The sequence below is a fragment of the Nannospalax galili genome, unplaced genomic scaffold (genome assembly GCF_000622305.1).
Source record: "Nannospalax galili isolate Female #2095 unplaced genomic scaffold, S.galili_v1.0 scaffold2038, whole genome shotgun sequence".
NCBI classification, from domain to species: Eukaryota; Metazoa; Chordata; class Mammalia; order Rodentia; family Spalacidae; genus Nannospalax; species Nannospalax galili.
In genome coordinates this window covers 167,987-195,193 of record NW_008341436.1, presented here as the reverse complement: position 1 = coordinate 195,193, position 27,207 = coordinate 167,987, and the positions used below count along the sequence as shown (strand labels likewise).

Genomic DNA, 27,207 nt, shown 5'->3' with positions numbered 1-27,207 from the left:
TAGCTTGTCATTTTTTTCTTGGGCCCTTGCCAGGCTCCTGCAAAACAATGCCTTCTTAAGGAATGCATTCTGTAACACGCAAGAGAGGGGCCAAAAAGGGCAAAGGGCTTGCCTTACCGGCCAGTCCAGCGACCCAAGCCCACCAGTTCAGCCATTGTTCAGGAGGATACTGCCCCCTTGTGGCTCCTTTTATTATAACTGAAGGAGAAGCTGGCCACCGCGCAAAGGGCTGTCAATCAACACAATCACTACACGAAAACAAGGACAAAGTTAACTGTAGCCTTGCTGCTAAAGTTTTTCCACTGCTGTTCCAAAGATTCATTCATTTCCCTCTATAGGAATTTTTAGGGAGCAATGACATTAATGACAGCAGTTTAAAAAACCATTATTTTCCTTTAGGAACTGCCCCATCTCCAGATCCCCTTGAAGGAAAACACCATCACTTCAGATTTTCACTTTATAACGCCTTTAAAAGCAAAAGAAAAAAAATTGCGCGTGTCTTGCTTTTTATAATTTGAACCAGGCTTCTGTGATTATGTTGCCTTGGATTTGTTTTGGGTATGTAGTCTCCACAACACCACTTTCAATTCCCTAAAGGCAGGGCCCTTATCTTCAACTCCCACCCCACCCCCACCCCATCCTCAACAGCACTTAAACCAGTGCTGGGTAAAAAAATGCCTAATGTGGAGAGATAAACAGTTAAACAAATAACGAAAACTTGTGATTGGTGCTGAGCAGGAAAGGAGCGGCGTGCCGTGAGACAGACTTCCTGGGAGTCAGGAATGAGGCAACATCTATTGAAACGTGGAGTTTAAAATTTGTTTGTACCAATCAAGTTTAGAAGCTTACAGGATCTACTACTGGCAAAACTCTGTAGGGCGCAGGAAAATGGAAACTTCCTTAAAAATAATGTTGGTTTCCACGTATTGTAAACCACAACTGTGCAGGAATGGGTTGCTAGCTCTGGCTCTATCCGTCTCTAATCGCCTCAAAACCCTGGGAGATACATATACCTGTGTCTATAGATCCCTCCCTTCTGACAGATGAGGAAACGGAAGCTGGGCGTGCAACTGCCCACTGGGAGTGAGTGCCTACTTCGCCCCAGGTAGCCTACTTAAATAGTGGCAGGGCTAAAAAGATAAACAGGGTAAGGTCTTGTATTCCAGGAAGGGGCTCCCGGAAGAGTGAAGTAAACAAACGATTCCAGAACAGCCTGGTGACGGCGGTGCGAGTCTGAACCCGGGCCACCGGAAGCCTAGGGAGCAGCCGAGGGGGAAGGCAGGAGCAAAGGTTGTGGGGTACTCCAGCTCGAGAGGTGGGCTGGCAGCCCCGTCCTGGAAAAGCACGCCAGCCCGTGGTGGGCTATCGCCACCCGTCCTCCGCCGTGGCTGCTTACCACGAGGGGCGGAACCGAGTCTCAGCTGGTCCTGACCAGGGTGGGCTTAGGTGCACATCCCTGGGAAAAGAAAGCAAACAAAAGCAGCTGGTCCCAGAGCTGGCTTGGCGTCCCCAGGGCCCCCGCTCCGAGCCTACGCGTCGGGAGTCCGACGCTGAGGCCCGGGGGCTGCAGCGACCCGGGGGACCCCAGCCTCCTCCCTCCCAGGGACCTCCGGCCTGGCTCCGGGTGGGCGCTCCCGCTCCGGCTCCGCGCTCCGGGGCGTCATCCAGCCGCGGCCCCCGCGCCCCTCCTCCCGCAGGGGGCTTCGCCGCCCCCCGTCAGTCCCTCTGGGCAGCGGCCGTCCGCGCACGTCCAGGGAGGGCGGAGGGAGGAGAGGGAGGGGAGGGCGGAGGGGAGGGAGGAGGAAGGCGAGAGAAAGAGCGCTGCGTACAGCCCGGTTGCCCAGACCCTGCCAGCAGCGCTCCCTCGGCCGCTCCCGCGTCCCAGCCGCGCCCCTGCCCGCCGCCCCTCGGTCCTCGGCCGCCTCCTCCTGGCCCTCGGCTCCCGGCCCGCCGCGCCCCCGACCGCAGCCCCTGCCCGATCGGCCTCAGCCCCCAGCCCCACCTCGGCCTCGTCCCAGCTCTCGGGGCTCGCCCGTGGGGACGCGCGCCCTCGCCCGTCCTTGCTTCCAGGGACCCGCCGCCAGCCTCACCCTCCGGCCCGCGCCGGTGAGCGGCAGCCGCGCGCTCCGCCGGGTCTCCAGCGCCGCCTGACCGCGCGGGCTCTGCAGTGTCGCCCAAGCCGCCCCGGCTCCAGCCCCGCGCCCCAGCCCTGCGCGGCGAGCAAGACCGGGAAGATGAACAACGGCGGCAAAGCCGAGAAGGAGAACACCCCGAGCGAGGCCAACCTTCAGGAGGAGGAGGTATGGGGGCCGTGCGGTGGGCGCGGGATGCGCTGGGCTGGGGCGCGCGGGGTGCCCGGCTGGTGTGCGCGGGGCCGGGTGCACCGGGAGGGTCCGAGAGCGCGCGGCCCACCGAGAAGGTGGCCCCGGGACGCGGTGTCCCGGGAGCCTAGTGTCTGTCCACGCGCGTCTCGGATTGCGTAACTTTGAGGACTTTCCGGAGACTTTGGAAGTAGAATGCTCAGCTTTGTTTGCCTGGGATTTTAAAAGCGGAATCGAGAGCTGACTCCTGGGTGACCTCTGATGATTGGGACGGGGAGGGTCAGAACTGGGTTCTGCGTCTGGTGCTGGAAATCGGGGGAGAAGGAATAGTGAAGGAAAAAGTCTGGGAAAAGTTCCTCCGCCCCCGGCCCCCCTCCTGCTTTTCAGAGCTACAAGTTCTGGGTTGAAATATCGTTCTAACTGAGACATTTTGGATTAATAGATAACTCATCAGTCGCATTCTTCTCTGATGAGTCGGAGACCCCCCCCCCAAACCTGAGCGATGCCGAATGGAGGGGGGCAGAATACAAGTGCTGAAACTTGGTTTCACAAAATGCTCACGGGGATGTTTTCCTAGAACGTCTGATCACAGTTTTTATGTGCCGCATCCGGAATAATCATAAAAAAACAATTTGCGGTTGCGGAGCGTCCCTGTAGAGAAAACAATAGTGTAAATAAATATGTGGGCGGGGTGCGCCGGAGACTAGTGAATTTCGTAGTTTGTGTGTCAGGATTCCTGCTTTTACGCTATCGAGAGTCTAAGAAATTGTATTTTTCTTTGTAAGGACTCCCATAATTGAGTTCTTACAAGAAACTTTAGAGTGCGCAGAAGCAGAAACTATTCCAATACAATCTAGAAGCGTTCTTATATCCTTATAAAGTCGGTGAAGTAGACCTAGCAAGGAGCAATGTGAGTCCAAAGTCGTTAGGATGGTGAGACCGCGGTAGAGACGCTTGGTGCAAAGTAAAATTCTGAGCAAACACTGAGGAAAATTCATTTAGTATGTATTTATAAATACGACATGCGAATTAAACACTGGTAAAAATGGGAACAATTTAATGGGGAAGACAGGAGAGACCTAAATTAAAATTAGGCAAAACAAACCAAAATAAGATTTTGCCCCGGGCAGTTACATGGGAGTGCAACCTAAGTGAATTGCAGAAAGCCAAACCTTCCTACCTGAAGAAACGACCTGTTAGTCCCCAGTGTTGTGTACACAGTGTTATAACCAGCACTGGTATTTCTTTTGGGAAGGGATGGGGACTTGACCTGCAAGCTCTGGCTGCTTTTCAGACTATCTTTCTGACCTCTTAAAATTATAAAAATAATGCCAATTTACTTTTAAAGAAATAACTATTTTTAACCAATTCCCTTTAACACAGCAAGGTAATCATTGTTTCAAAAACTCATTCCAGATTTGGCAAGACTTTTACCACTTCTAAAAGATGAATCATGTGAACCCTTCTCTCTTCATTGGCCCTTGTAACTGGGAAAAAGTTAATCAGAAAAAACAAAGTTCCACTTATTTGCTTAAATTTTTGGTTAGATAAAAGGTTTGTCTCCAGATCCCCCACCCACTTAACTTAAAATTAAGTCAGGTTTTCCAGGACTAAGGTCTGGCCCTGCCTGCATGTGATCATGTGTCCTAAGTGCAGGGGTGGACCATGTCTGCACCATCATGTCAGCACCATCACTGTCTCTTTGCCCGGTTCTACTGACTGTTCTTTTCTAGACAGGAATGACGAATGATTCTGGGAGGTGTTTCTTTTCTTTTTTTCTTTTTCCTTTTTGTTAGCAGAACATTTGTTATTTAGGAACATTGCAGAATCCAGGTTGTACAATTGGTTGGCTGTATAAAAATACATATTACATGAAAAGTGAGGGGTATTTTTTGGGAAGGGGGTAGGCAGTACAAGGAGCCCAGGGCAGCACACAAGCCAGACAAGCACCGTATCGCCGCCTACTTTTTACATTTTGAGGTAAGATTTTCCAAAGTTGCACAGTCAGGCCTTGAACTTAGCATCCTCCTGTAACCACGTAATGATTACTGAGATTATAGATACATGCCACCATACCTGGCTAGCATAATCAAAATTCAGGGAAAGAAAATTGGCTTGAATGATCCAGGTAATTTTGTCATAATTCTGTTCTTGGTTTATACTTTGTTTTCGGGAAAAACTCTAAGGTGCTTTTTTTCCTAACCCTGAAAGCCACAAGTAAAATAAATACAGTATTTGGTGAGTCCCATTAATGTGCTTGCCATTATACAAAACCAATACACTGAACCCATTCCCTGCCCACCCAGTGGATCAGCAGTTTGTTCTCAGACATTTAAAAGCTTTGGCAGCCGGCTCTAGTAAACAGAATGCACACACATATAGCATGTATATACACATAATGACAAGAGAGGAAAAATGTGTTTGGTTGTAATTTCTGGCAGCCACTGAACTGATATGAAAAAGTGAGTCCAACCATCACTAAGAGAAAACAGTTTATTTCATAGATCGCCAAAGGGCTTTGACTTTCTCCCACATCCGAGAATCTAAGGCTGTTTTTTCTATTTTGAAATCAGGTCCTCTTATCATCCATTACTCTAACCCTGAGAGCTTCCAGTATGTTATTCTGCAATAATGATGTGGAAATGCTTATGTGGCCCCAGGAGTGTAGAAAGAAGCCTAGAACTGAGGAGAAATTTTGCATCTTTTCTAAGGTTGGAAGTTCTGGAGAATTTGTTCAGAACATGTACTTCTGCTTTCTATAGCACTTAAAACTGAGAATAATGTTAAGGTTTGGCTAGGCAGCTGTGTGAGAGAGAACACATCTGGCCTTCTAGTGCTTTGTATATATGTGCTGCTCCTCCGAAAGTTGTTCCTGTTAATACAACCAGTTGTCAAAGTCTTACTGGGATCTCAGAATTATGAGGTTTATATGTATATGTACAGGGTAGTAGATTATTTCTTACATCGTTTTATAATTAAGAAAATAATTAAGGCAGAAAGATTAAAAGTTCAGAGGCCAGCCTTGGCTGTGTAACAATACTTTTTTTAAAAGTTCTTAGAATGTGTCTCCAATTGTATGATCAGACTTTATTAAAGTTAATAAGTATGTAAGTAATAGACCCATAATTATTTGTCTCATAATTAACTGTAGATTATTTCTTACATCGTTTTATAATTAAGAAAATAATTAAGGCAGAAAGATTAAAAGTTCAGAGGCCAGCCTTGGCTGTGTAACAATACTTTTTTTAAAAGTTCTTAGAATGTGTCTCCAATTGTATGATCAGACTTTATTAAAGTTAATAAGTATGTAAGTAATAGACCCATAATTATTTGTCTCATAATTAACTGTCACTAATTTTTTTTTTTTTTTTTTATCTTTGTGAAACAGGGTCTCCCTGTAGTCCCCAGCTGTCCTGAACTTACTATGTAGACCAGGCTGTCCTTGAACTCACAGAGATCCCTGCGTCTGCCTCCCAAGTGCTGGGATTAAAGGCGTGCGCCACCACACCCAGCCACTAGTAAGTTTTTAATATATTCAAATATACCAAGACCATTCTGTCTCATTGCTGAAATTTATTCCTTGTTTACTGATTTCTCCTTTTTTTGAAGTCAGATAAAGAATATAATTCTGTTTTATTTTTAGTTTTATTCATGTCATTGAGTACTTTTTAGGCTGGTTACAGATCACCTCCATCAAGGCATTTTAAAGTCAGATCTTAAGAGGTTCACAAATTTTACTCTTTCGGAGCACTGAGTAATTTTGCCAAAGCACTGGGATTACAAAGATTTTTTTTTTTTTTTTTTTACAATTGGCATATAGAAAAGGCAATGCCAATAGCTCCAAGTTTTCATTCAACATTAAGATTACTTGACATGACTTCTGGAAGGAACAGAATGGTTTTTTACAATTTAAGGAAGTTTAGAATCCCTGTTGTTGCAAGTCTAATGCAGTGAACATGTTTCAATCATAGACTAGTTAACAACCATGGAGGTTGATGTGGTCAGACCACTGCCGACATTCGGCAGGCACTTTCGTGTTACTTTTCCAAGACCGGTTCGAAGATAAACCCTATATGCCCCGACTCATTTGGTTTTTGGCTTGATTCTTTGAGTGAGGTAGAGAGAGGTTCTTTTTTGGAGATGCTTTCTCATTTGGTTTGTAGATTCCTGTTTTTCTCTTTGAGTATGAATGTGTTTAGTGCTAGTGATGGGGCAATAAATTGGGAACTCTGCTACATGGCACATGGTGATGGAAATTAGGGCAGTGGTTTTGAAGGATTCTGGCACAAGGTTTCAAAACATGTTCTGGCCCTTTGATTTAATACTTGTACTGTTAGAAATTTACTAAGGAAATGGGGTATAATAAAGATTTTTTTTCTAGGAGTGATTGTTGCAGAGTTACAATAGTGAACATTCACAGAGACTGTGTCTTACATTGGGGTGTTGCTAAGCAAATCATTCCAGCAAGTGAGTGTTACTCAGCCATTGAAGGTTATACTCTTAGGGGGAAAATTTATATTTATATTTGTACACACACACACGTACACACACCCCACACACACTAATTCACACAAAACATTGGACATTTCCTTGCAGTTCTGGAAGCTAGAAATCTAAAATGAAGGTGCTGGCAGGCAGTGCTTCCTGCAGATTTTTAGGGAAGAACCTGTTCCTGCCTCTTAGTTTCTCATGACTCCAGACATTCTGAGGACTATATTTTTAGTGAGGAAACGAAAAGCAGATTTTCGCCATGTGCCCAGCATTTAGGAGGCAGAGGCAGGCAGATCTCTGAGTTCAAGGCCAACCAGGACTCCATAGTGAGAGCCTGGGCTGTATAGTGAGTTCCAGACTACCAAAGGCTACATAGTAAGATGTCATTTAAAACAAAAACAGAAAAAGGAAGAGTTTCAAGTTTTTTTGTTTTGTTTTGTTTTTTTATGTGTATGCATGTATTGCTTGCATGTAGGTAAGTGCACCCATGTCGTGCAGTGCCCGAGGAAGACAGGAGAGACTGTTGGATCCCCTGGAACTGGAGTTACAGACAGTTGTTTGCTGCCATGTGGGTGCTGGGATTTGAATCCAGGTCTTCTGCAAGAACAACCAGTGTTCTTAACCGCTGAGCCATCTCTCCAGCCCTGAGTTTCAAGTTTTATATGATGCCAGTTCTTTAAAATAAAGATACGTGTAAAACCAAATAGAAATAAAGCGTCTGTAATCGATGGATTACATACCTGTCGTTATAAATTGCTTTCTCATGCATTCGTTTCCATTTTCTAAAATGATGAGATGCCTTTGATTTTGAAGATTTTATTAAATTCCTTTGTAATCTAGGTAGGTGTCACAAACTGTCAGGTTGGTCACAATTGTTTGTCTAGTCCGCCTGGCTTGGACAAGCTTCAGACCTGTTCTGTCCTCATAGCCTTTCATCATGATATGGTGTTTATCTTGCGCCTTCTTTTTCCTATATCGCTTTAGTGATCCTCAGTGTTCCTCGTTCTCATAACCTGATGCACACAGCTGGGTCTTGTGTGTACCCCAATCCTTCAGCACTGTTCTGCTCTCTGCACAACTAAAGGTCCACACTGGTCTCTCAGGATTGTCCTAATCTGGCTCTGTAGTCTGAAAATCATTTTCTTTCTCTGTTCTGGCCCAGAATGAGTTGCTCTAGAGGCAAGATTCAAGTTGCAGCCTCCACTTCAGTGCCATCCCCTCACCTCCTATCCCATCCAGAGGGGATTCTTCTTTGTAATCTCTGCTTAATTCCTGGATCGTCACCTTCTTGCATGTAGTTTTACTAAAAGATATTTGCCAGGGCTGGAGAGATGGTTCAGTGGTTAAGAACACTGACAGTTCTTGCAGAAGACCTGGGTTCGAATCCCAGCACCCACATGGCAGCTAACAACTGTCTGTAACTCCAGTCCCAGGGGATCCAAAAGCCTCTTCTGACCTCTGTGGACACTGCACAACATGGGTGCACTTACCTACATGCAGGCAATACACACATACACATAAAATAAAAATAATAAGTAAAACATTAAAAAAAATTAAAAAAAAAGGTATTTGCTATCTTACAGGTTTTTTTTTTTTTTGGCCTTTTTGAGACAGGGTCTCCCTGTAGTCCCAGGTGTCCTGCAACTCACTATGTAGACCAGGCTGGCCTTGAACTTACAGATATCCGCCTGCTTCTGCCTCCCTAGTGCTGGGATTAAAAGTGTGCGCCACCACGCCTGGCTAGCGTGTTCTTAATGCACACACCTTCCCAAAATAGTCCCCCAGCACCAGGGAAGTATTTCTCTACACACAATGCATAAATATAGAATTTGGGAACATACATGGCAGCCACCTGATTACTACTGAGAGCTTTGACCACTGGAGATTTCAAAAAGTGAACCTCCCACCTGTTGGAAATGGTCTTTCCATTGGCCACTAGTAGCTTCAGCTTGATGATACAGGTGGGTCCATCAGAAAGCCACTGCTCATCCCATGGAACTGTTGGGTTCTCACCATTAAAATGTGATTTCTTCTGTGGAACTCCATTTGACCTTCTGGCCAGGGGCTTCCAGAAGCCTTCATTAGGTAGCCTAGCTGGAGCACCTCCTGTTCCAAACAGGCCTGTTCTGTGTGACAGCCACTTTGGAATGTTTGTGTTCAGTTTCATTTGGCACCTTAGTGTCTGCCTGGGGGCAGTGGAAAGGGAATGCAGACGATCCTCTTAAGTAGTGCTTGCATTGGTCAAGAAAAAATTTAGGAAGGAATGAGGAAAATGAACCTTAATAGCTGGAGCTAAACTGGCTGCATACTCCAGTGGGCTGGAAGCCACGGGACCACATCTGTGAACTGATGCTGTGTCGATCCGAAGATGTCAGTGCCAGATCTTGATGGAGATGAGCTTATTTATGAGGGTAACTCGGGTATAACTTTGCACACTCACATCTCTCTCTTCAGTGTGTACCAGGAGACTATTTTAAACAACTTTAACACATTGCATGTGTGTGTTTTAGGGGAGGGGTTCCCAGAGGTGTTAGCAAGACCTGGAACTTGTTTGAATTTATCAGAATAAAGTTGCCCAGTTTGGCAGTGTTTTTGATAGCAGAAGAGAAATACTGAAATCAATTAGTCTATGAAATTTTCAGGAACCTTTTTATTCATTAAGGAAATTGTAGTCACTGACTTTTTTTTGTTGGTCTTTTTGAGACAGGGTCTCCCTGTAGCCCAACTGGCTAGGAATTCACTTTGTAGACCAGGCTGACCTTGAACTTGCCTCTTGAGTGCTGGGATTAAAGGCATGCACTTTTAGTCTCATGCCTGGCTTTTTTTTTTTTTCCTTGATAGGGTTTTACTTTGTAAATCAGAGCCTCTGCCTCTGCTGGGATTAAAGGTATGTGCTCTCACACCTGGCCAATCATTGACACTTAAAAAAAAAAATTTATTTATTTTTATTTTATGTATATGAGTGTAATGCCTGCATGTATGTAAGTGCACCTGTGTCGTGCAACGCCCTTGGAGTTACAAGCAGTTGTTAGCTGCCATGTGGGTGCTGGGATTTGATTTGAACAACCAGTGCCCTTAACCACTGAGCCATCTCTCCAGACCCCAATCATTGACTCTTGCTGAGTATTTTCTGTGTACTGTATATTGGTTATACACTAGGCACTCACATCCTTATTTCATCTTCCCAAATTGATGTGGAGTTTTTTTGTTTTTGTTTTTTTTAATAAACAGTGTATGTGTGTTTTAGAGAAAGGGTCTCACTATGTAGACCAGGCTGGCTTGGAACACAGGCTCCTCCTGTGCTGGAGTTACAGGTATGCACTGCCTCATCCAGCTGATCAGATATTTTGATGTTCATTTTATGAGTAGGCAACCAAGGCATCCATTGAAGTTGGGCCAATTGACCAGGGCCTTCAGGTGCTAGGGGATGCTAGGATCCATAAGAGGCAGTTTTCTCCCCTTCAGTTGTTAAGTTGAATAGGGGGATGGCCATTCGTAAACTAGCAGGTTTAATAAAGCATGACATCAAGGTTGATGTGGTTTGAGCTGGGAACAAGCCAGCTGTGTCGAGAAGAGGGTAGTGGAGCTGTGATAAAGGAAGCTTAGAAGAGACATTCAGTTAAATCTGAGTGAAGACTTTAAGGGATGAAGGAAGGTTGAGATTGTGGGGGAAGGACAGGCGGGGTGTCAGTTCTGCATGATTACAAGGCCCAAGAAAACCCTTTTGGGGAGTAGCAAGCAAGACAGAAGAGGGAGAGGGGGTTCAGAGGAAACTAGAGGGAATGTTGGCTGGCAGGTGATGGAGCTGTTTGCTCTTTCTGAGCTAGGGAGTGGGACTGTGTCCTCTGCTAGATGGGGTGGCTGTGTGGCAGCATCCTGTTCCCTTGAGGCAGGGCATGCAGCCAGCAGTGGAAGAATTAGCAAGGCTCTTGCTGTAAGAGTCCAGGTCTGAAAATACAAGACAGTGGTGCTGAGGGGTTCACAGCCTTCAGAACTGTGAAGCGTGCTGGAGAGAAGGCGAGGGATGGACCCTGACACCTCTTCGGGGGTCGCCTTTGGACCATCAGATAAATGGGGCCTGGTTTATAGAAATACAAAACAGGCAGGGAAGCCAGGAATGAAGATACTGAGTTCTGGGTGCTCAGAAACGGTCTGGTCTTGAAATATGATTTTCAGAACAATTCACATACAGCTGGTAAATCAAAAACTCATATATGTCAGTGGGTGCCCAGAAAATGAAATTATAATGCTTATAGGAAACCTTGTGAGGATAAGCAAGGAAAGAGAAAAGTTTTGGGGGGAAAGAGGAGAAATCAGAAATTCTCAGAAAAACAGGAACTTCTGACCTGGAATTGCTATAGACTCAAGGCTGGCCTTGAACTCAGAGATTCACCACATGCTTCTCTGCCTTCAGAGTGCTGGGGCTAAAGGTGTGCACCACCATGTCTGGCAACAAGCACTTAAAACATATTTTATTTATTTATTTATTTTGTCTTTTTTTTTTGAGACAGGGTCTCCTTGTAGCCCCAGCTGTCCTGGAACTCACTATGTACCAGGCGCGCGTTAGCCTTGAACTCATCACTGTGTATCTATTTTATTTATTTATTTATTTTGTCTTTTTTTTTTGAGACAGGGTCAGCCCCAAGCCCCAGCTGTCCTGGAACTCACTATGTAGACCAGGCTGGCTTTGAACTCACAAAGATCCGCCTGCCTCTGCCTCCCAAGTGCTGGGATTAAAGGCATGCGCCACCACACCCGGCTAACATATTTTATTTTTTATTTTATGTGTATGACTGTACTGCCTGCACGTATGTAAGTGTTGTGTAATTCCTGAGGTGGTCAGAAGAGGGCGTCAGATTCCCCTAGAACGGGAGTTAGAAACGGTTGTTAGCCACCATGTGGGTCCTGGGAATTGAACCCAGGTCCTCTGCTCTTAAGAGCTGAGCCATCTCTCCAGCCCCAGCAAGTACTTTTTAACCCAAGAACATAAAGATGTCTTAGAAGCTGCCTAGTTATAACAGTGTTTGCTATGTTTATCAGAAAGCTGGGGGAGGAGAACTAGGAGATATCTAGGTGTATGTAGTAGTTCTCAGACTTTTTAAGAAAGTTTCCTCAAAGTCTCAGGATTTTTTTTTCCCCTAAATTTGTCAATTTCCAGAGGATTACCATAAGGTCTAGAGTAGCTTGAGTTCTTTTGTAAGACAAAATTTCTTTTTCCTTTTTTAAACTTTTTTGGCGGTAAGAAATTAAGTTGAGCCCTTGGCCAGCACAAAGCCATCCATTTTGTGGGTCATATTTTCTGCAGGTTTGCTGCCTTGTTTGCTGCCCACCCAGGTGTCCACTGAAAGAAGTCCAGGGAAGGAACGTAAAAATGAAACTGTAATTAGAGCTTATTTCTGGCAAGTTTTAACTCGATCCAGGCATTATGATGCATATGTATGAATGGCAAAGAAGGGAAACAAATGACAGAAATGAATGCTGGTCACCCGGGAAGAGAGACCGGAGACCAAATTCCGGCCTGTAACACGGTATTGTTACACAAATTTAAACGGCAGAAGCTGTGCTTATGCCGCCCCATTTAATCCTGCCAGCACCTGGGATTCTGCAAAGGTATGAGAAATCTGAGCATCTCGAAATCCAGGCCATCCTGTGCACCCATCAGCTGCTACCCTCAGTTAGTCCTTACTTTTCTGGAGGTGAATTTTAAGGAAGGGGGTCTTCCGATTTCTCTGCAATTCTTTTCTGTCATCTGGTGGATAGTGCTGGCAGGTGGCCAACATTATCCTAAGAGAAATCCTAAAGATTACAAATGTTTTTCTTCTTGACTCCACAGGATCCTGTTTGGTGAAAATTCTTTTCTGCCCACCTCTAGGCTGCATACTTGAGGCCACTCGGGAGAAGGTGTACTCGGAAAGTGCGATCTTGTTACTGAAGTAGCAGAATTTCCTTTGTGCTTAGAGGGGAAGTGCTACCGAAGTGTAATTGCTTTGCCCAGCATGTGTGATTTACAAGACTTAGGATGTGTTGAATTTCCAAAGGCGTCTGTTTTTAAATACTGTGCTTGCTTCTCGGACTGGGCACCGTGTCGGGGGTGGGGGGTGGGGCGGTGAGAGAGGACAGCACTTCCGCCCTGAGTCTGCCTTTCGATGCTGTGTGACTAGGTACTTGGAGTTGTTCCTCAGGGTCTTGGTTATCAGAGTAGGAGGAACAGGAAAATCGGCCAAGCTCTGGAATCCAGTCAGCATCTACCAAGTGATTCGTGGTTCTACCTTTGTTCACTCCTCTCTCCATTCTTCTAAGTAGATCAGTTTCTTCTTTCCTCAGGGTCATTGGATACTTTTTCAGTAATGAGCAAAAAGATTGCTAGGGCTAATACTGAGACAGTTTATAGCTGTAGCTGTAGAAATTTCCTTTTCGATCTTTTTTTTTTTTTTTCGTCTTTTTTTGAGACAGGGTCTCCCTGTAGCTCCAGCTGACCTGGAACTCACTATGTAGACCAGGCTGGCCTCTCTGCCTCTCAAGTGCCGGGATCAAAGGCGTGCCCACCACAACGGACTCCTTTTCAATCTTAATATAAAGAGAATCGGAGGAAGAATGGAAGATGGGGTGCAGAGCCAAACATGACCAAACTTTAAAAGCGCTTGTGGATTTTTTTTCATGTTAATTGATTGAACATTATGGAGCTAGCCCATAGTGGATACTTGGCCTCTCACTGTGTTGCCAAGGCTGCCCTTGACCTATAGATTGCCCCCCATATACCACCTGCTGGGATTATAGGTGTGGGCACCACCCAGCTGGGTTTTTATGTATGTGTGTGGTACAAATGCTTTTACCACTCCAGACCCCACTGTTCTGCTTTTAACATTACTCTTTAACAAATGAAATAGTCTGTTATCATCCCATGTTTAAGAGTAAGAAAACTGAGGCTTTGAGAAATTAAGTAATTAGTCGGAGGTTTTCAGCTAGTGGGTAGGCACTTAAACCAGGGGCATGAGAGGTTTCTGTGGTCTGGGCTTTGCTGGCCCTCTGACCTCATCTGCCAGGAATCATAGCCTCATGATGCTTTAGCAGACTGAGCCCTAGTTAGATGCCACCAACTTGCCAAACTTGTCCCTGCCTCACAGCTTTTGTGCCAGCCATCCTGTGTGGCTGGAAGCCTTCTTACTTCTTACAGGGTAGGCTTGTCCTTGCCATTCATCTCAGCCTCGGTTCAAATGTCACCCAAAGCTTGGCGTAATCCCAGCACTCGGGAGGCAGAGGCAGGTAGATCTCTGGGAGTTCAAGGCCTGCCTGGTCTATATAGTGAGCTCCAGGCTTGCTGAGGCTACAGGAGACCCTTTCGCAAAAGGACCAAAAAAAAAAAAAATCACCCAAAAGAGACTCGTGACTTCCCAATTTAAAGTAGCCCCACGTTCCAATCACTGTCACTTCCATGGTTTTCCAGGTGTCTCTCTTGACATTGCTGTGTGTATTACTGTTCTTATCTTGTACCCCTGGAAGGGACTCTGTGGCAGCAAAACTTTCTGTGTTATTTAATATCTTAAACACCCCAGTGCCTAGAACTGCCCAGTAAATTAGTTATTTGTGAAACGTATACAAACCTGCGTGTGTAATACACTACATTGTCATAAAGCGTTTTCAGCAGTTTTCAGATTATGTTTTAATTGTTCCTGCCTTCTAGGTGAGTCATTTCTGGATTAGCATTCCTCCACTTCATTACATCAGAAACCGCAAGTATCTCACACCCTTGAGTCAGAAATTTTGTCTGAGTGATAGGTGATTGACCCTCTGTGGGAGCACAGTCTTTTTGCACACATAAAGGAATCCTCTTTTGTCCAGTCCAACACAGTCCACTGAGCTGTTCAGTGTGGCTGAACTGAACGGACTGTAGCTGAAGGGTAAAGTGAATTTGGGCAGATGTGACTTTGGGGTTGATAAGTTAATGTTTATAACCCCGATGGGACTGATTTTGGAACTAAGCTGACCACTTGTGGGTCTTTGGCTCAGTCTAGTGGCAGGCTCAATATGCCGCTGCTACCTTTGCCTACCAGGTGTGTAGCTGTGGTCTGTCTGGCTTTGGGTGGATGGATCCAGTATTTAAGCACAGCTGAGGAGGAACTCTTGTGGCACTGCCTCAGACCACACCACTTGATGGCCGTATAAACTTGGGAGTATTTTGGTTCTGCTTCTCATTTTGAAGCAGAGCAGATGACACTGAGACCAAAGAAGTTCAGTTACCCTTTGCTTGTACTCAGACCGATACAGCATTCGTTAATTGAGCAGATCAAATAAGTGCACTAGTGGAAACGCTGGCCTTTGGATTGCCCTCATGTGTGCATTTATAGCCACACCTGACCATGCTCAGGTGTCTTGTTAACTCTTCCATCATCTGTGTGATAATTGCATAACCATATAAACCTTAGAGAAGTCAGCTCTTGGCCGGCTTTTCACTGTTCTTCAGTAGGATCTGTTTTCAGAGTTCTTTGGGACCTAGACAGTCACTTAAGTTCCTTATTGGGGAAGCAAGCCTTTGTTTCCTTAACTGGAAGGTAGGGCTTGTAGAGACAGACAATGCATGCTGCCCGTCCTGCCACTTTCCACTTCCCAACTGTGACACTGAGAGCTGAAAGCCAATGTACATCCCTGGTGGGATGTTTGGGGACAAAGGTGGCAAGCTTTTAAGTTTAAACCTTGTAGACTGTATCTCTGTTTCATTTGTTAAATTATTTTAATACAATGAGGAAAAATCACAGAAGCACTTTGGAAACCAGAAGCTCCTTTCAGTATTAGAAAAGGGATTTCTTAATTCCCTGTTTTCATACCTGCAATTTTTTAGTTGTTTTTCACTAAGCAAATCTGTGAGCCTCCTAGAAAAATGGGTGGGAGTCAGTGGGTGTGAGCTGAAAGCAGGAAATGACCTTCTGTAAACGCATCCCAAGTCTTTGTGTTTTGAGGAGCAGTTATGCTGAAAAGCCAAGCTCAGAAAGGAATCTGGGCTTTAGCTCTTGGTGGGAAAGAGAGGAGAGCATCTGCTTGTACTAGTTAGTGGTGGGCCAGGCAGCACCCCCAAGGAGGCACAGCTATCTGGTTGCCAGTTGTTCCAGGGTATATCCAGCTTGATCTAGGCTTTCTTTACCACGGCTTCCAGCTTTTGTTTAAAAGCCTGTGACCATGATGCTGAGTATAAACAGAACAGGGATAGCAAAAGAGGGATTTCGCCAAGTGTGGTGGCTTATAAGACATGTATTACTAGTAGTCAGGAAGCTGAGCCAGGAGGTTTGCTTAGAGTTTTTAGGCCAGCCAGTGTGAGACCTTGTTTCAAAAAAGAAAAAAGGGGTGGGTTTTTATGGACCAGACATAAGTAAGTTTGCATCCTTTCCTTTTTTGATTTTTTAAAAAAAAAAAATTATTTTTATTTTGTGTATATGAGTGTATTGCCTCCATGTATGAGTATACCCATGTTGTACAGTGCCTGAGGAGGTCAAAGGAGGGCATCAGATCCCCTGGAACTGGAGTCATGGGCAGTTGTTAGCTGTCATGTGGGTGCTGGGATTCGAACCTGGGTTCTCTGCAAGAGCAGTCAGTGTTCTTAACCAGCGGGGCCATCTCTTCAGCCCCTTCTTTTTTACGTTTTTGTTTTTTGGGGTTTTTTTTTGAGACAAGGTCTCGAAGTAGCCCCAGCTGGCCTGGAACTAGTTGTCTAGACTGGTCTGGCCTTAAACTCACAGAGATCCACCTGCCTTTGTCTCTGGAGTGCTGAGATTAAAGGCATGTGCCATCATGCCTGGCTTTAAAATTTTATTTTATATTATTTTGTGAGTATGGGTGTTTTGTCTGTGTGTATGTAAGTGCACCTGTGCATACAATGCCCGCAGATCTCAGAAGAGGGCATCGGGATCCTCTGGAATTGGCATTACAGATGGTTGTTAGCCATCATGTGGATGCTAGTTACTCCCTGGGTCCTTTGGACGAGCAATCAGTGGTCTTGATTGCTCTTGATCACTGAGCCATCTCCAGCCCCTTGCATCCTTTTCTTAATATAAACTAGCCCACAGGTAGTGCCTGTGATAGGTGGTCTTTAGGCTAACCAAGAAATGACTTGTAATCATTGAGTATTAAATTTTGGACCCTTAAAGAAGTGTCTCTTAACCCTTTACTAGAAGGTTCTCTCTCTACTTTGGAATCTGTATAGTGGAATCTTGAGTTTATATTGCTAAGTGGTTATGTGTTACCAGGATTATTTTCTTTACAAATCCTTGCTGACTTATAGCAATGAACTCTCCCAGCACATCATTTTTTAAAGGAATATAAATCTCACTAATAATTAGAAACACATATTTTGTTGAAAGTGGGCTTGTATTTTCAGTTGAAAAGGACAAACATCTTTGTAAAGGAAAAACATTGTTACACGGCTCTTTTTAGATTTTGTTGTTGTTCTGTTTTTTTTAAATTGCTAGTTTCAGAAGGCCAGCTGAAGTGTTTGGTGGGCAGCCTGTGTGTGGGGGTGGAGGGGTATGGAATAGTTACTCCCTGGCCTCAAATAGTTGTTTGACCAGAGTGCAGAGATATGGTTGAAGTGGTCACTCAGATCTCATTAAGAAAGGATTTTATTTGTATGCTAAATATACTGGGAAGATTTGTATTTCAACTGTGAGGTAGGGTGCAGTTCCGTTAAACAGACCTGATCACTGGAAATTCAGTTTATAAGGAGACATTATTCTCACTGAATAACCCAGTATTGGTAGAGTTTCCTCATTTTCTTAATATATTTATTATTTTGTCTTCTTTTGTTTGCATGCTGGGGCTGAGCCCAGGGCCTCAAGTATATTAGCAAATGTTGTGCCCTACCACTGTCCTATAACTACAACCCTTAGTACATTAAAAAAAAAAACTGTTAAGTTGAGAAAAGTTAATGATCTAGTAAGTTGTTAACTTACAGATACGAAAGTACACATTGATCTGTGTCTATTTAGAGGTTATGCACAATACCTTTAGTATATATGCTTTTTTTAAAAAAAGATTTTATTTTTTGTGTATGAGTGATATACACCCATTTTATTTCATGTGAATGAGTGTGTATATATAATATATATGTACATATACATATACACACATACATATTATGTGTGTGTCTCATGCTCGAGGAGGCCAAAAGAGGGTGTTGGATCCCCTGGAACTGCAGTTATGGATGGTTGTTAACTGCCATGTGGGTGCTGAGAACCTGGTCCTCTGCAAGAGCAGCCAGCTCTCCAGCCATGATTTGTACTTTTAAAAATTAATTAATTAATTAATTTATTTTTGGCCTTTTGTGAGGCGAACGTGGTAACCACTACACTATGGAAATCGCTGCTTTTTTGGCCTTTTTGAAGCAGGGTCTCCCTGCAGCTCCAGCTGGCCTGGAACTCACTATGTAGACCAGGCTGGCCTCTAACTCACAGAGATCTGCCTGCCTCTGCCTCCCGAGTGCTGGGACTACAGGCATGCGCCACCACACCTGGCTATGACTTGTACTTTTAAAAAGAAGGTAACAGTACTGGTGGAATCCACTCTGTAAACTCCTTTGCTCTGTGCAGAATCCACAGGCGGAAGAATGACACTCAAGTGATTCTGTGTACTGAGAACAACTTGTATATCCGATTTCCAGGCATGGTACAGAAGACCAGTCCCAAGTAGGCTGTGTCTCATAGGTTCCTTTGTGGTTTTAGATGGGTTCAAGAATGTGATGTGTTTAATTTTTACTGGGTGCTAGAGCCCCTTTTTTCTGTAGCTCTTCACATTCATAGAAGTGTTGGTAAACTCAGAATCAGAGTCCCAATCAGGAATGTTTGTCCTTGTTCCCCATGTTCTTAGATGAACAGAGGGAAGAGCCTTGCCCTTTGTAGGGCCAGCATCTGTTGCTGTTTGGTCATAATTCACCAGCCCAATGACTCTGAATCTTAAAAAAGAAAATCTTAAATGGGGAGGAAAAGTATGTGACTTTGGGATATGCTGTGATTTTTCTGATTTTTGACAAATATAAAGCTAAGGTTTGTTCTTACTGTTTTGATGTGGTGCTGGTGATTGAGCTTGCACATGTACATAACCACTGACCTACACCTACAGGCCCATCTAAAATATTTTAACCATAAATTCCCCCTCCAATTTGTCCCAGAAAACCCCATGGAGGCCTTAATGGATACAGAAATTGCTTGTGTCTCTTGTATAATACCATGGAATATCATAGAATTACCAACAAAGGAGGCATCCTGTTGGGATGGCCTTGACATCAGTGAACAAGCGTTCTTCCTGACACTGGGGTGCAGTTTGACCCAGGCCCTCTATTTAGTCCAGTTCTTTCTGAACCTCCACAAACTTAACATTATACTTGCAGTCTTCCTGCCACCCCAGTCCTGCTGTAAAGACCTTTCCTCCCTTCCCACCTCTGATGAGTTAATTTGTAGCTCTGTGACTTAGGTAACATGGATTGATAAAGAGCGAGTTTATCATGTTCATTGTAAAACCCTGAGGTGGTCTCTCTTCCAAAACCTTAGGATATCCATGCTTTGCTTTTCTTCTTTTTTTTTTTCCTGTCTTTGTATTGGAAATTTGTAGGAATCACTTATATAGTAAGTGAGGCACGGCAGAACTTCTGTGTAGAACAGATCGTCCTCCTGCTGTATGATTTATTTGATGTTCAGGATTAACAGGATCAAGATTCACAAGTTATTTGTTTATTTACTTGGACTTGGTATTTCATTCTTTTATTTCTTTTATTTTATTTTATTTATTTATTTTTGTCTTTTTGAGACAGGTTCTCCCTGTAGCATCAGCTGACCTGTAACTTAATATATAGGCCAGGCTGGCCTTTAACTCACAGAGATCTACCTGCCTGTGCCTCCCAAGTGCTAGGATCAGAGGGCCAGCATGCCCTGCCTTGTGAAAATTCTTTTTCTTATTGGCAGATAAATTCATTTATATTATCCACCACCATTAGAAATACAGGAGAAAGGGAAGAGGGAAAAAAGAGAAAATTGTAAGGTTGTGTATGGTGGCATAGCCTATAATCCCAGCCTGGATTTGAGGCCAGCCTGGGCTACATTCTGAGACCCTATCTGAGGGGAGAAGGAGAGAATGACTGAATACCACCATAGGTTTGTCTTTTTGGTATGCATCTGTGTGTATACACACACACACACACACACACACACACACACACACACCTACTTAACAAATGAATCTGAATGTTTTGATTTTTTATTCAACATTGTTATGCATGTAAATGGAGATTTTTCCTTTTTTTTTTAATAGAAGTCTATTGGCTGGGCATGGTGACACATGCCTTTAATCCCAGCGCTTGGAGGCAGAGGCAGGCAGATCTCTGTGAGTTCAAGGCCAGCCTGGTCTACATAGTAAGTTCCAGGACAGCTGGGGCTACAGGGAGACCCTGTCTCAAAAAGACCAAAAAAAAAAAGTTTATTACAGTGAATGACAGACTTCAAGACAACACTTTATCCTAGCTAGCTATACGTTGCAGAGATATTATGACTGATGGTTGTATTCAGATGGTAAAATAAGAATGAAAGAGGATCACCATCCCCTCAGTACAAGGACAGCACAGGTTTTCTGTATTTCTTAGCTCCACATGTGGCCCTAGGTCCCTTCCCTGTGGCCTTTGTTTTTAGCTCCTTCTGTATCTTCTCCTTGTGTTATTCTGGCTTTGAAAGCCTAATTTTCCTCGTCTGTCTCCTCAGACTGTTTCATGGGCCCTTTCACCCTTGCGAACCTAGGCCCTGATTCTAAGCAAAGCAGAGACATTTTGGGTACCACATTTTTGTGATTTTTTTAAAAATATTTTTTATTCAATTTTTGTGTATTTCATATAAAACATCGTAATCATCTTTACATCCCCTACCCCATCCATACCCTCTCATACCGCCCCCATAGAATTTCATGCATTCTGTCATTTATGTTAAGGCCTATCAATCAAGTTAGTATACTCAGACATCCATCCTGCAGTGCAAGTTCAGTCATTGAGGTCTAGCCAGCCTATCTAGAGTCCTTCCCTTAAAGACGATCAGCTTTCCCTCACCCAGCAGTAACCAGCTGCCAATAGTTCTTTGGCTAAGATTGGGACCTGCTGCTCATTTCCCCAGTTCTATGCTTGGTTTTGTCTGCTTGTTTTCATGGGTCTTGTGCATCCTGACACCGTTGCTATAGATTCATATGAGCAAGGTCTCAGGAGCCTATAAGATTGTTTCCATATGATCATGCACCTCCTCCCTGGCTCTTACAATCTTTTTTAAATATTTATTTTTATTTTATGTGTATAAGTGTATTGCCTGCCTGTAGGTAAGTGCACCCTTGTCGTGCAGTGCCCGTGGAGGACAGAAGACAGTGTCGGATCCCCTGGAACTGGAGTTATAGACAGTTGTTAGCTGCCATGTAGGTGCTGGGATTTGAACCTGGGTCTTCTGCAAGAACAACAAGTATTCTTAACCACTGAGCCATCTGCCAGCCCCAGTTCTTACGATCTGTATGCCCCCTCTTCCACAATGGTCCTTGAGCCCCTAGTAGGTGGACCCACACTCTGCAGACTCTTATTCTCTATGCTTTGGCCATCTGTGTCCTTTTGTGTTCATGGCCCTCTGTTGCATGAGGGAGCTTTGTTAATGAGAGTTGAGAGATGCATTAGTGTTCTGTTTACCCATTGTTCCACTATGTTCTGTGAGCATTAGGTGTAGATGTTACCACATTTTTAATTCTTTGTATTATGTTTCTATATCTCCTCCTAGCTAAAACTGTGTATACTCTTAGTTTGATTTCCTTAACGTCTTAGAAATGGAATTTGTGGGTCAAAGAGCATACATTCTTTTAAAGACATTTGATTTTTATTGCCAAGTCTTCTCTAGAAACACTGCACTAACATACTTCCACCAAGGGCATCAGCAGGCCCATTTTTCCTGCATCCTCTGCCCCTGAAATTTTCAGCTATTCCAAAGTCACATCATCATTGTGGAGTTTTTCTCATTTGTGTTCTGTGATTTGTGGTCAGTACTCCATGCACATGGGTGATACACAGCCCAAGTGCTTCTGATCAGTTAGTAGGTCTGCTACAGTAATTAGCAGATTAGCAGATAATTTCTGGGGACACACTGAAAAATGTTGATTCTGTGATCATATGAGGTGCATAATACGTTGATTAGGGCAGGACTTGTGTGTGCACATGCAGCATCTCCTGAATCACCCTTGGCGATTGTTGGGTGAACCAGTACCACCACCACCTGAGAAGCTGTGCTGTAACACTCCTGGTGTTCTAAGTCAGAATTTGTGGCTTTGTCCTTAGACCTCGTTATTTTCTGATCACATGATCGGTTTGCTCTTGAAGTGAGGACAAAGACAGTCATAGACATTTCTGGTCAGTTAGACATGCATTTAGTGAACAGTTAGCCAGTTTCACACCTGGAAGGAGTTAGGAGTTAAGCTTTGTATTGGGATTGATCACAATGCACAATCTACTTGTGAAAAATGTCCACTCTTCCTCTCCCTGTTGAGGAGGAAAGCCTGGAGCTCCACCACAAGTATGCCTCAGCCAGTCTGGGCACTCTGTCCTCCCATGAGGGGGCTGTTTCCACTGCCAAGTGCCCAGCATGCCAAGAGCCCACTGCCTGGGGAGTGCAGCCCAGGTCTTCCCATGTGGGCAGGGCAACTATCATTAACCCCAGCTCAGGGGCCTCGTTAATTGTTACCAGAGCATTCTGTGGAGTGCACACATATACAAAGCCTGCACACATGCTGTTTGAGTGTGACTCTAGGAAATGAGCAGATGTAATGGAAACCTCCGTCTTGACTCATCCTGCCTGTTGTAAATGAGTGGAATTTGCGACGCTTTTGGCATTTTCTACTCTTAACAGTATTTCAGTGTAAATTCTCATTGAGCTCATGAAGTAATTGAAATTTTATGCATCCTAGCACCTCTTCAAAGTAACTGGAGGTTCTTGGGCAAATTCAGGTTGACGGATGGGGAAGAGAGCATCGATTAGTAGGAAGGAGTTATGACTCCCTGGGGTCCAGGCATGGCATTTGTTGAAGATGGGCCCACAGCGTGGTGGTGCCTTGGCCTTTCTAGGGGATGTAGAGATGCTTAGTGAGACAGTTTTCCTGCCTAGTTGGAAAGACCCTAGTGAACACAGGAGAGGGAAGGAGAATAGCATGAGATCAAATATAAATGGACAACGTTGTGAAATACCTGGAGAGGGCCATGAGTGGGACAGATCCATTATGGGCCAGAGGGAAGCTGACTTTGTAAAAGAAGTATGGGCTTTGAGGACATGGTGAGATTTAAACAGAGAGTGGGCCCTGGATAGGAGCGTTCTGTAACCCTTATAGTTGGAAGTGGGAATCAAGGCAGAAGGGGAAGCTGTATCCGCCTAGTAATTCTGAGTGAAGAGTAGATAAATGGTACATTTGGGGATATTTTAAGAATTTTTATCACTTGACCGTGTTACTGGCTTCTTAGTTCTGTTCTACAGATGATTTGATTGATAAACAACCTGTTAGAAAGTGAGATGCCTGTAAAACCCAGTGCATGTACTGCTAAGCCTTCTTTTCTTTTTCTTGTCTTTCCTTAAAAAAAAAAAAGCTGGACAGGGTGGCGCACGACTTTAATCCCATCACTTGGCAGGCAGAGGCAGGCGGATCTCTGTGAGTTCAAGGCCAGCCTGGTCTACATAGTGAGTTCCAGGCCAGCTGGGGCTACAGGGAGACCCTGTCTCAAAAAGACCGAAAAAAAAAAAAACCAAAACCCAATGAATCCTATGCTCGCAAGGCCCACAGCTATTCAGATAATTATAATAGAAAAGGGAAGCAGCTCTCGTCTTTGGCTTCATCTCCTTGAAATGGTTTATTCCATGACTCCACTTATTTGGAACTTCATTCTGCCCCTAGAGAACAGCACGGCTGTTATGGTGGCTCTCAGTGCCAGAAACAAAATCTGCGATTCCTGGGTGATAAGGTCCTTTCAAAGAGAGTAAATGCCTGTGGAGGCCTTCATGATATGCCGAGCAGCAAAGTGAGTGCACCTGCTGCTGGTCAGCACGTGTGTACTAAATAAAAGCATAAGCAGAATTAGGAACAGTGTTAAGTACAGTGAAGGAAAGGTGCAGTTGATAAGAGCTAGTGGATAGGTGTCGGGGTTCTCTTTTTGAAGCTGTTTTTAACAGTTTAACTTACTTCATGTGCATTAACTCACTCCTCATCACCACAAGGCAGACACCTAACATCATGCCTAATTTAAAAATGACCAAATGAGGCTCCATGAGTGAACAACTTGCTCCAGGTCATGATGAATAAATTGAAAACACCAGATAGAGACATGGGCAGTTGGTCCCACTGTCTTGATAGAGTAGACTGAGAACATCTTAGAATTTATTCTAGGGAATCAAAAAAGGCAAGCCTCATCCCTCTCAAGGTCCTGCCTTCCTAGAGGAATTTGAATCCTGGGACTTGCCTATACCCTCAGTTGAAAAGTCACGTGGCAACTTTCTGTCATGGAGTCAGGTCAGCCTGTCACAGCATCTTTTTTGCGTATCTTTTTGAGACAGGGTCTCCCTGTAGCCCCAGCAGTCCTGTAACTCACTATGTAGACCAGGCTGGCCTTGAACTCACAGAGCTCTGCCTGCCTCTGTCTCTGGAGTGCTGGGAATGCTGGGACTAAAGGCGAGCGCCACCATGGCCACACCTGGCACAGCGTCTTTGGTATCAGAGAATCTAGGTGGTCTTCCACTTACATCTATCAGAGTCTAAGTTTTCATTTTTCTTCATCTCATCTGAATGGGCTCTAAATCAGACCTCAGAGCCACATAAGACTCTTCACCCCCACTTAATCTGTTCAGCATTAATGGCAGAGTTATTTTCTATCAATTCGGTAGCATCTGAAGGCATTCAGAGGGTCCTTAGTCAAAGATTTGGTGTATAAAACAGTTCTGAAGACTGGAGTCCTGTATAAATGAACACGACCATTTATATTCCTGTGTGTTAGTGGGTAATGTACAACTTTATTAAGCTATATAATTTGTGCACTTAAAACCCTCTTATTTATTTGAAACTTATAGAGCTCTGCTTGCCTCTGCCTCCTGAGTGCTAGGATTGAATGCATGCTCTACCATACCAGGCTAAAATTCACTCTTAAGTGGTGTGCAACTGGATAATTCTTTTTTTTTTTGGTCTTTTTGAGACAGGGTCTTCCTGTAGCCCCAGCTGGCCTGGAACTCACTATGTAGATCAGACTGGTCTTGAATTCAGAGATTCACCTGTCTCTGCCTCCCCTGTGCTAGGACTAAAGATGTGTGCCACCACACCCGGCTGGATAATTTTTTCAAAAAATTTTTATTTTATGTATATGAGTGTTTTGCCTGCATGTATGTAGGTATACCACATGCACGCATTGCCCAAAGAGGCTGGAAGAGGGCGTTGGATTCTCTGGAACTGGAGTTAAAGATGATTGTGAGCTGCCATAAGGGTGCTAGGAGCCAACCCTTGGGTCCTCTGCAAGAACAGCCAGTGCTTTTAATCACTGAGCCATCTTTCCATCCCACCCCCCACCCCCCGATAATTTTTTTTTTTGTCTTTTTGAGACAGGGTCTCCCTATAGCCCCAGCTGGCCTGGAACTCACTATGTAGATCAGACTGACCTCGAATTCACCTGCCTTGGCCTCCCAAGTGTTGGGAGTAAAGGCTTGCACCACCACTCCTGGCAACTATTTTTTTATAATTAAAAACCTTTTCTTGGGGGTACGGCGGGGGGCAAGATTCTGGGTTGGGCTGAAACTTGGCATGTAGCCAGAAATGACTTTGCACTCCTAAATCCTGTTTTATTCTCCCTACTTCCCAAATACTGGTATGGTGTATGCCACCAAAGTCATTATATGTAGTGCTGGAGATCTTGAACCCATGCATGTTTCATGCATGTTAGGCAAGCATTCTAACTGAGCTACATCCCCAGCCTTCAATTGAATTGTTGTTCTGATAAAATACTCTGACGAAAGCATCTGGAGGAAGGATTTAACTCACAGTCTAAGTTACAGTCTTCAATGAGAGGTGGGTTGTTAGAAAGCTAGCCTCCCACGTGCTTGGCCCTTCACACCCTCAGTTCCCTTTCTATTTCTCTGTGTTGTGAGGTAACTGGGCACTTGGTGTAGGGTTTACCAAGCTCCCAGAATCATGAGTCAACGAGCCCCTTACTTTACTTTATAAGCTACTCAGCCTCTCGTAACAGTCTACATACCTTTGGGTTTTGTTAGTGTATCTTGCTATACTTTGTTTTGAGAGAGGATCTCTTGTAGCTTAGGTTTGTCTTGAATTCCTGATCCTTTTGCTCCCAACTTCCTGCATTCTAGGGTTATAGGCGAGTGCACTACCTGGCTTATAATTTTCTTTAAAATTTTTTGATTTATTTTTATTTTGTGTATGTGAGTGTTATGCCTGCATGTGTGTAAGTGCACCCATGTTGTGCAGTGCCCATGGAAGACAAAGAGTGTTGGATCCCCTGGAACTGGAGTTTCTGATGGTTGTTAGCTGCAATGTGGGTTCTGGGATTCAAACCCGGGGGTCTTCTGCAAGAATAGCCAGTGTTCTTAACTGCTGAGCCATCCCTCCAGCCCTTTTTTTTTTTTTGGTCTTTTTGAGACAGGGCCCATAATTCTTTTAAAAAAATATTTTATTATTATTTTTGTGTGTGTATAAGTGTATTGCCTGCATGTGTGTGAGTGCACCCATGTCATGCAGTGCCCTTGGAGGTCAGAAGAAGGTGTCAGATCCCAGGGAACTGGAGTTATAAATGATTGTTAGCTATCATGTGGGTGCTGGGAATTGAACCCGGGTCCTTTGCAAGAACAGCCAGTACTTTTAACTGCTGAACCATCCTTCCAGCCTGATTTTTAAAATTATTTTATGTGTATGACTGTTTTGCCTGTGTCTTGTGTATGCAGTGACTTCAGAGGGCATCACAGAGATCCACCTGCCTCTGCCTCCCGAGTTATAGATGTATGCTATGATGCCTGGTATTTTATATATTTTTGTTTGTTTGTTTGTTTTTTGTTTTTGTCTTTTTGAGACAGGGTCTCCCTGGAGCCCCAGCTGTCCTGGAACTCACTACATAGACCAGGCTAGCCTCAAACTCACAAAGATCCACCTGCCTCTGCTTCCCAAGTGCTGGGATTAAAGGCATGTGCCACCACTCCCGGCTTTATATATATATGTATTTTAAAATTATGTGTATGTGTGTTTGTCTGTGTGTGAGTATGTGCACATGAGTGCAAGTGCCTGTGGAAGTCAGAGGTTTCAGATCCCCTGGAGCTGGAGTTAGAGATATTTGTGAGCTACCTGATATATGTGCTGAGAACCAAACTTGGATCCTCTG

At 44.2% G+C, this 27,207-nt stretch overlaps 1 protein-coding gene across 2 annotated transcripts in view; it reads left to right on the top strand.

Moving 5' to 3' along the window:
* The first annotated feature begins 1,791 nt into the window (after nt 1-1,791).
* The window catches only part of Rbpms (RNA binding protein, mRNA processing factor), a 180,729-nt gene continuing 155,313 nt past the window's right edge, over nt 1,792-27,207 (top strand). For both annotated transcript variants that reach the window (XM_029565285.1, XM_008836893.2), the window contains exon 1: nt 1,792-2,300. In XM_029565285.1, the coding sequence (XP_029421145.1) occupies nt 2,235-2,300 (66 nt within the window). In that variant the 5' untranslated portion in view covers nt 1,792-2,234. The remainder of the gene's footprint in view (nt 2,301-27,207) is intronic.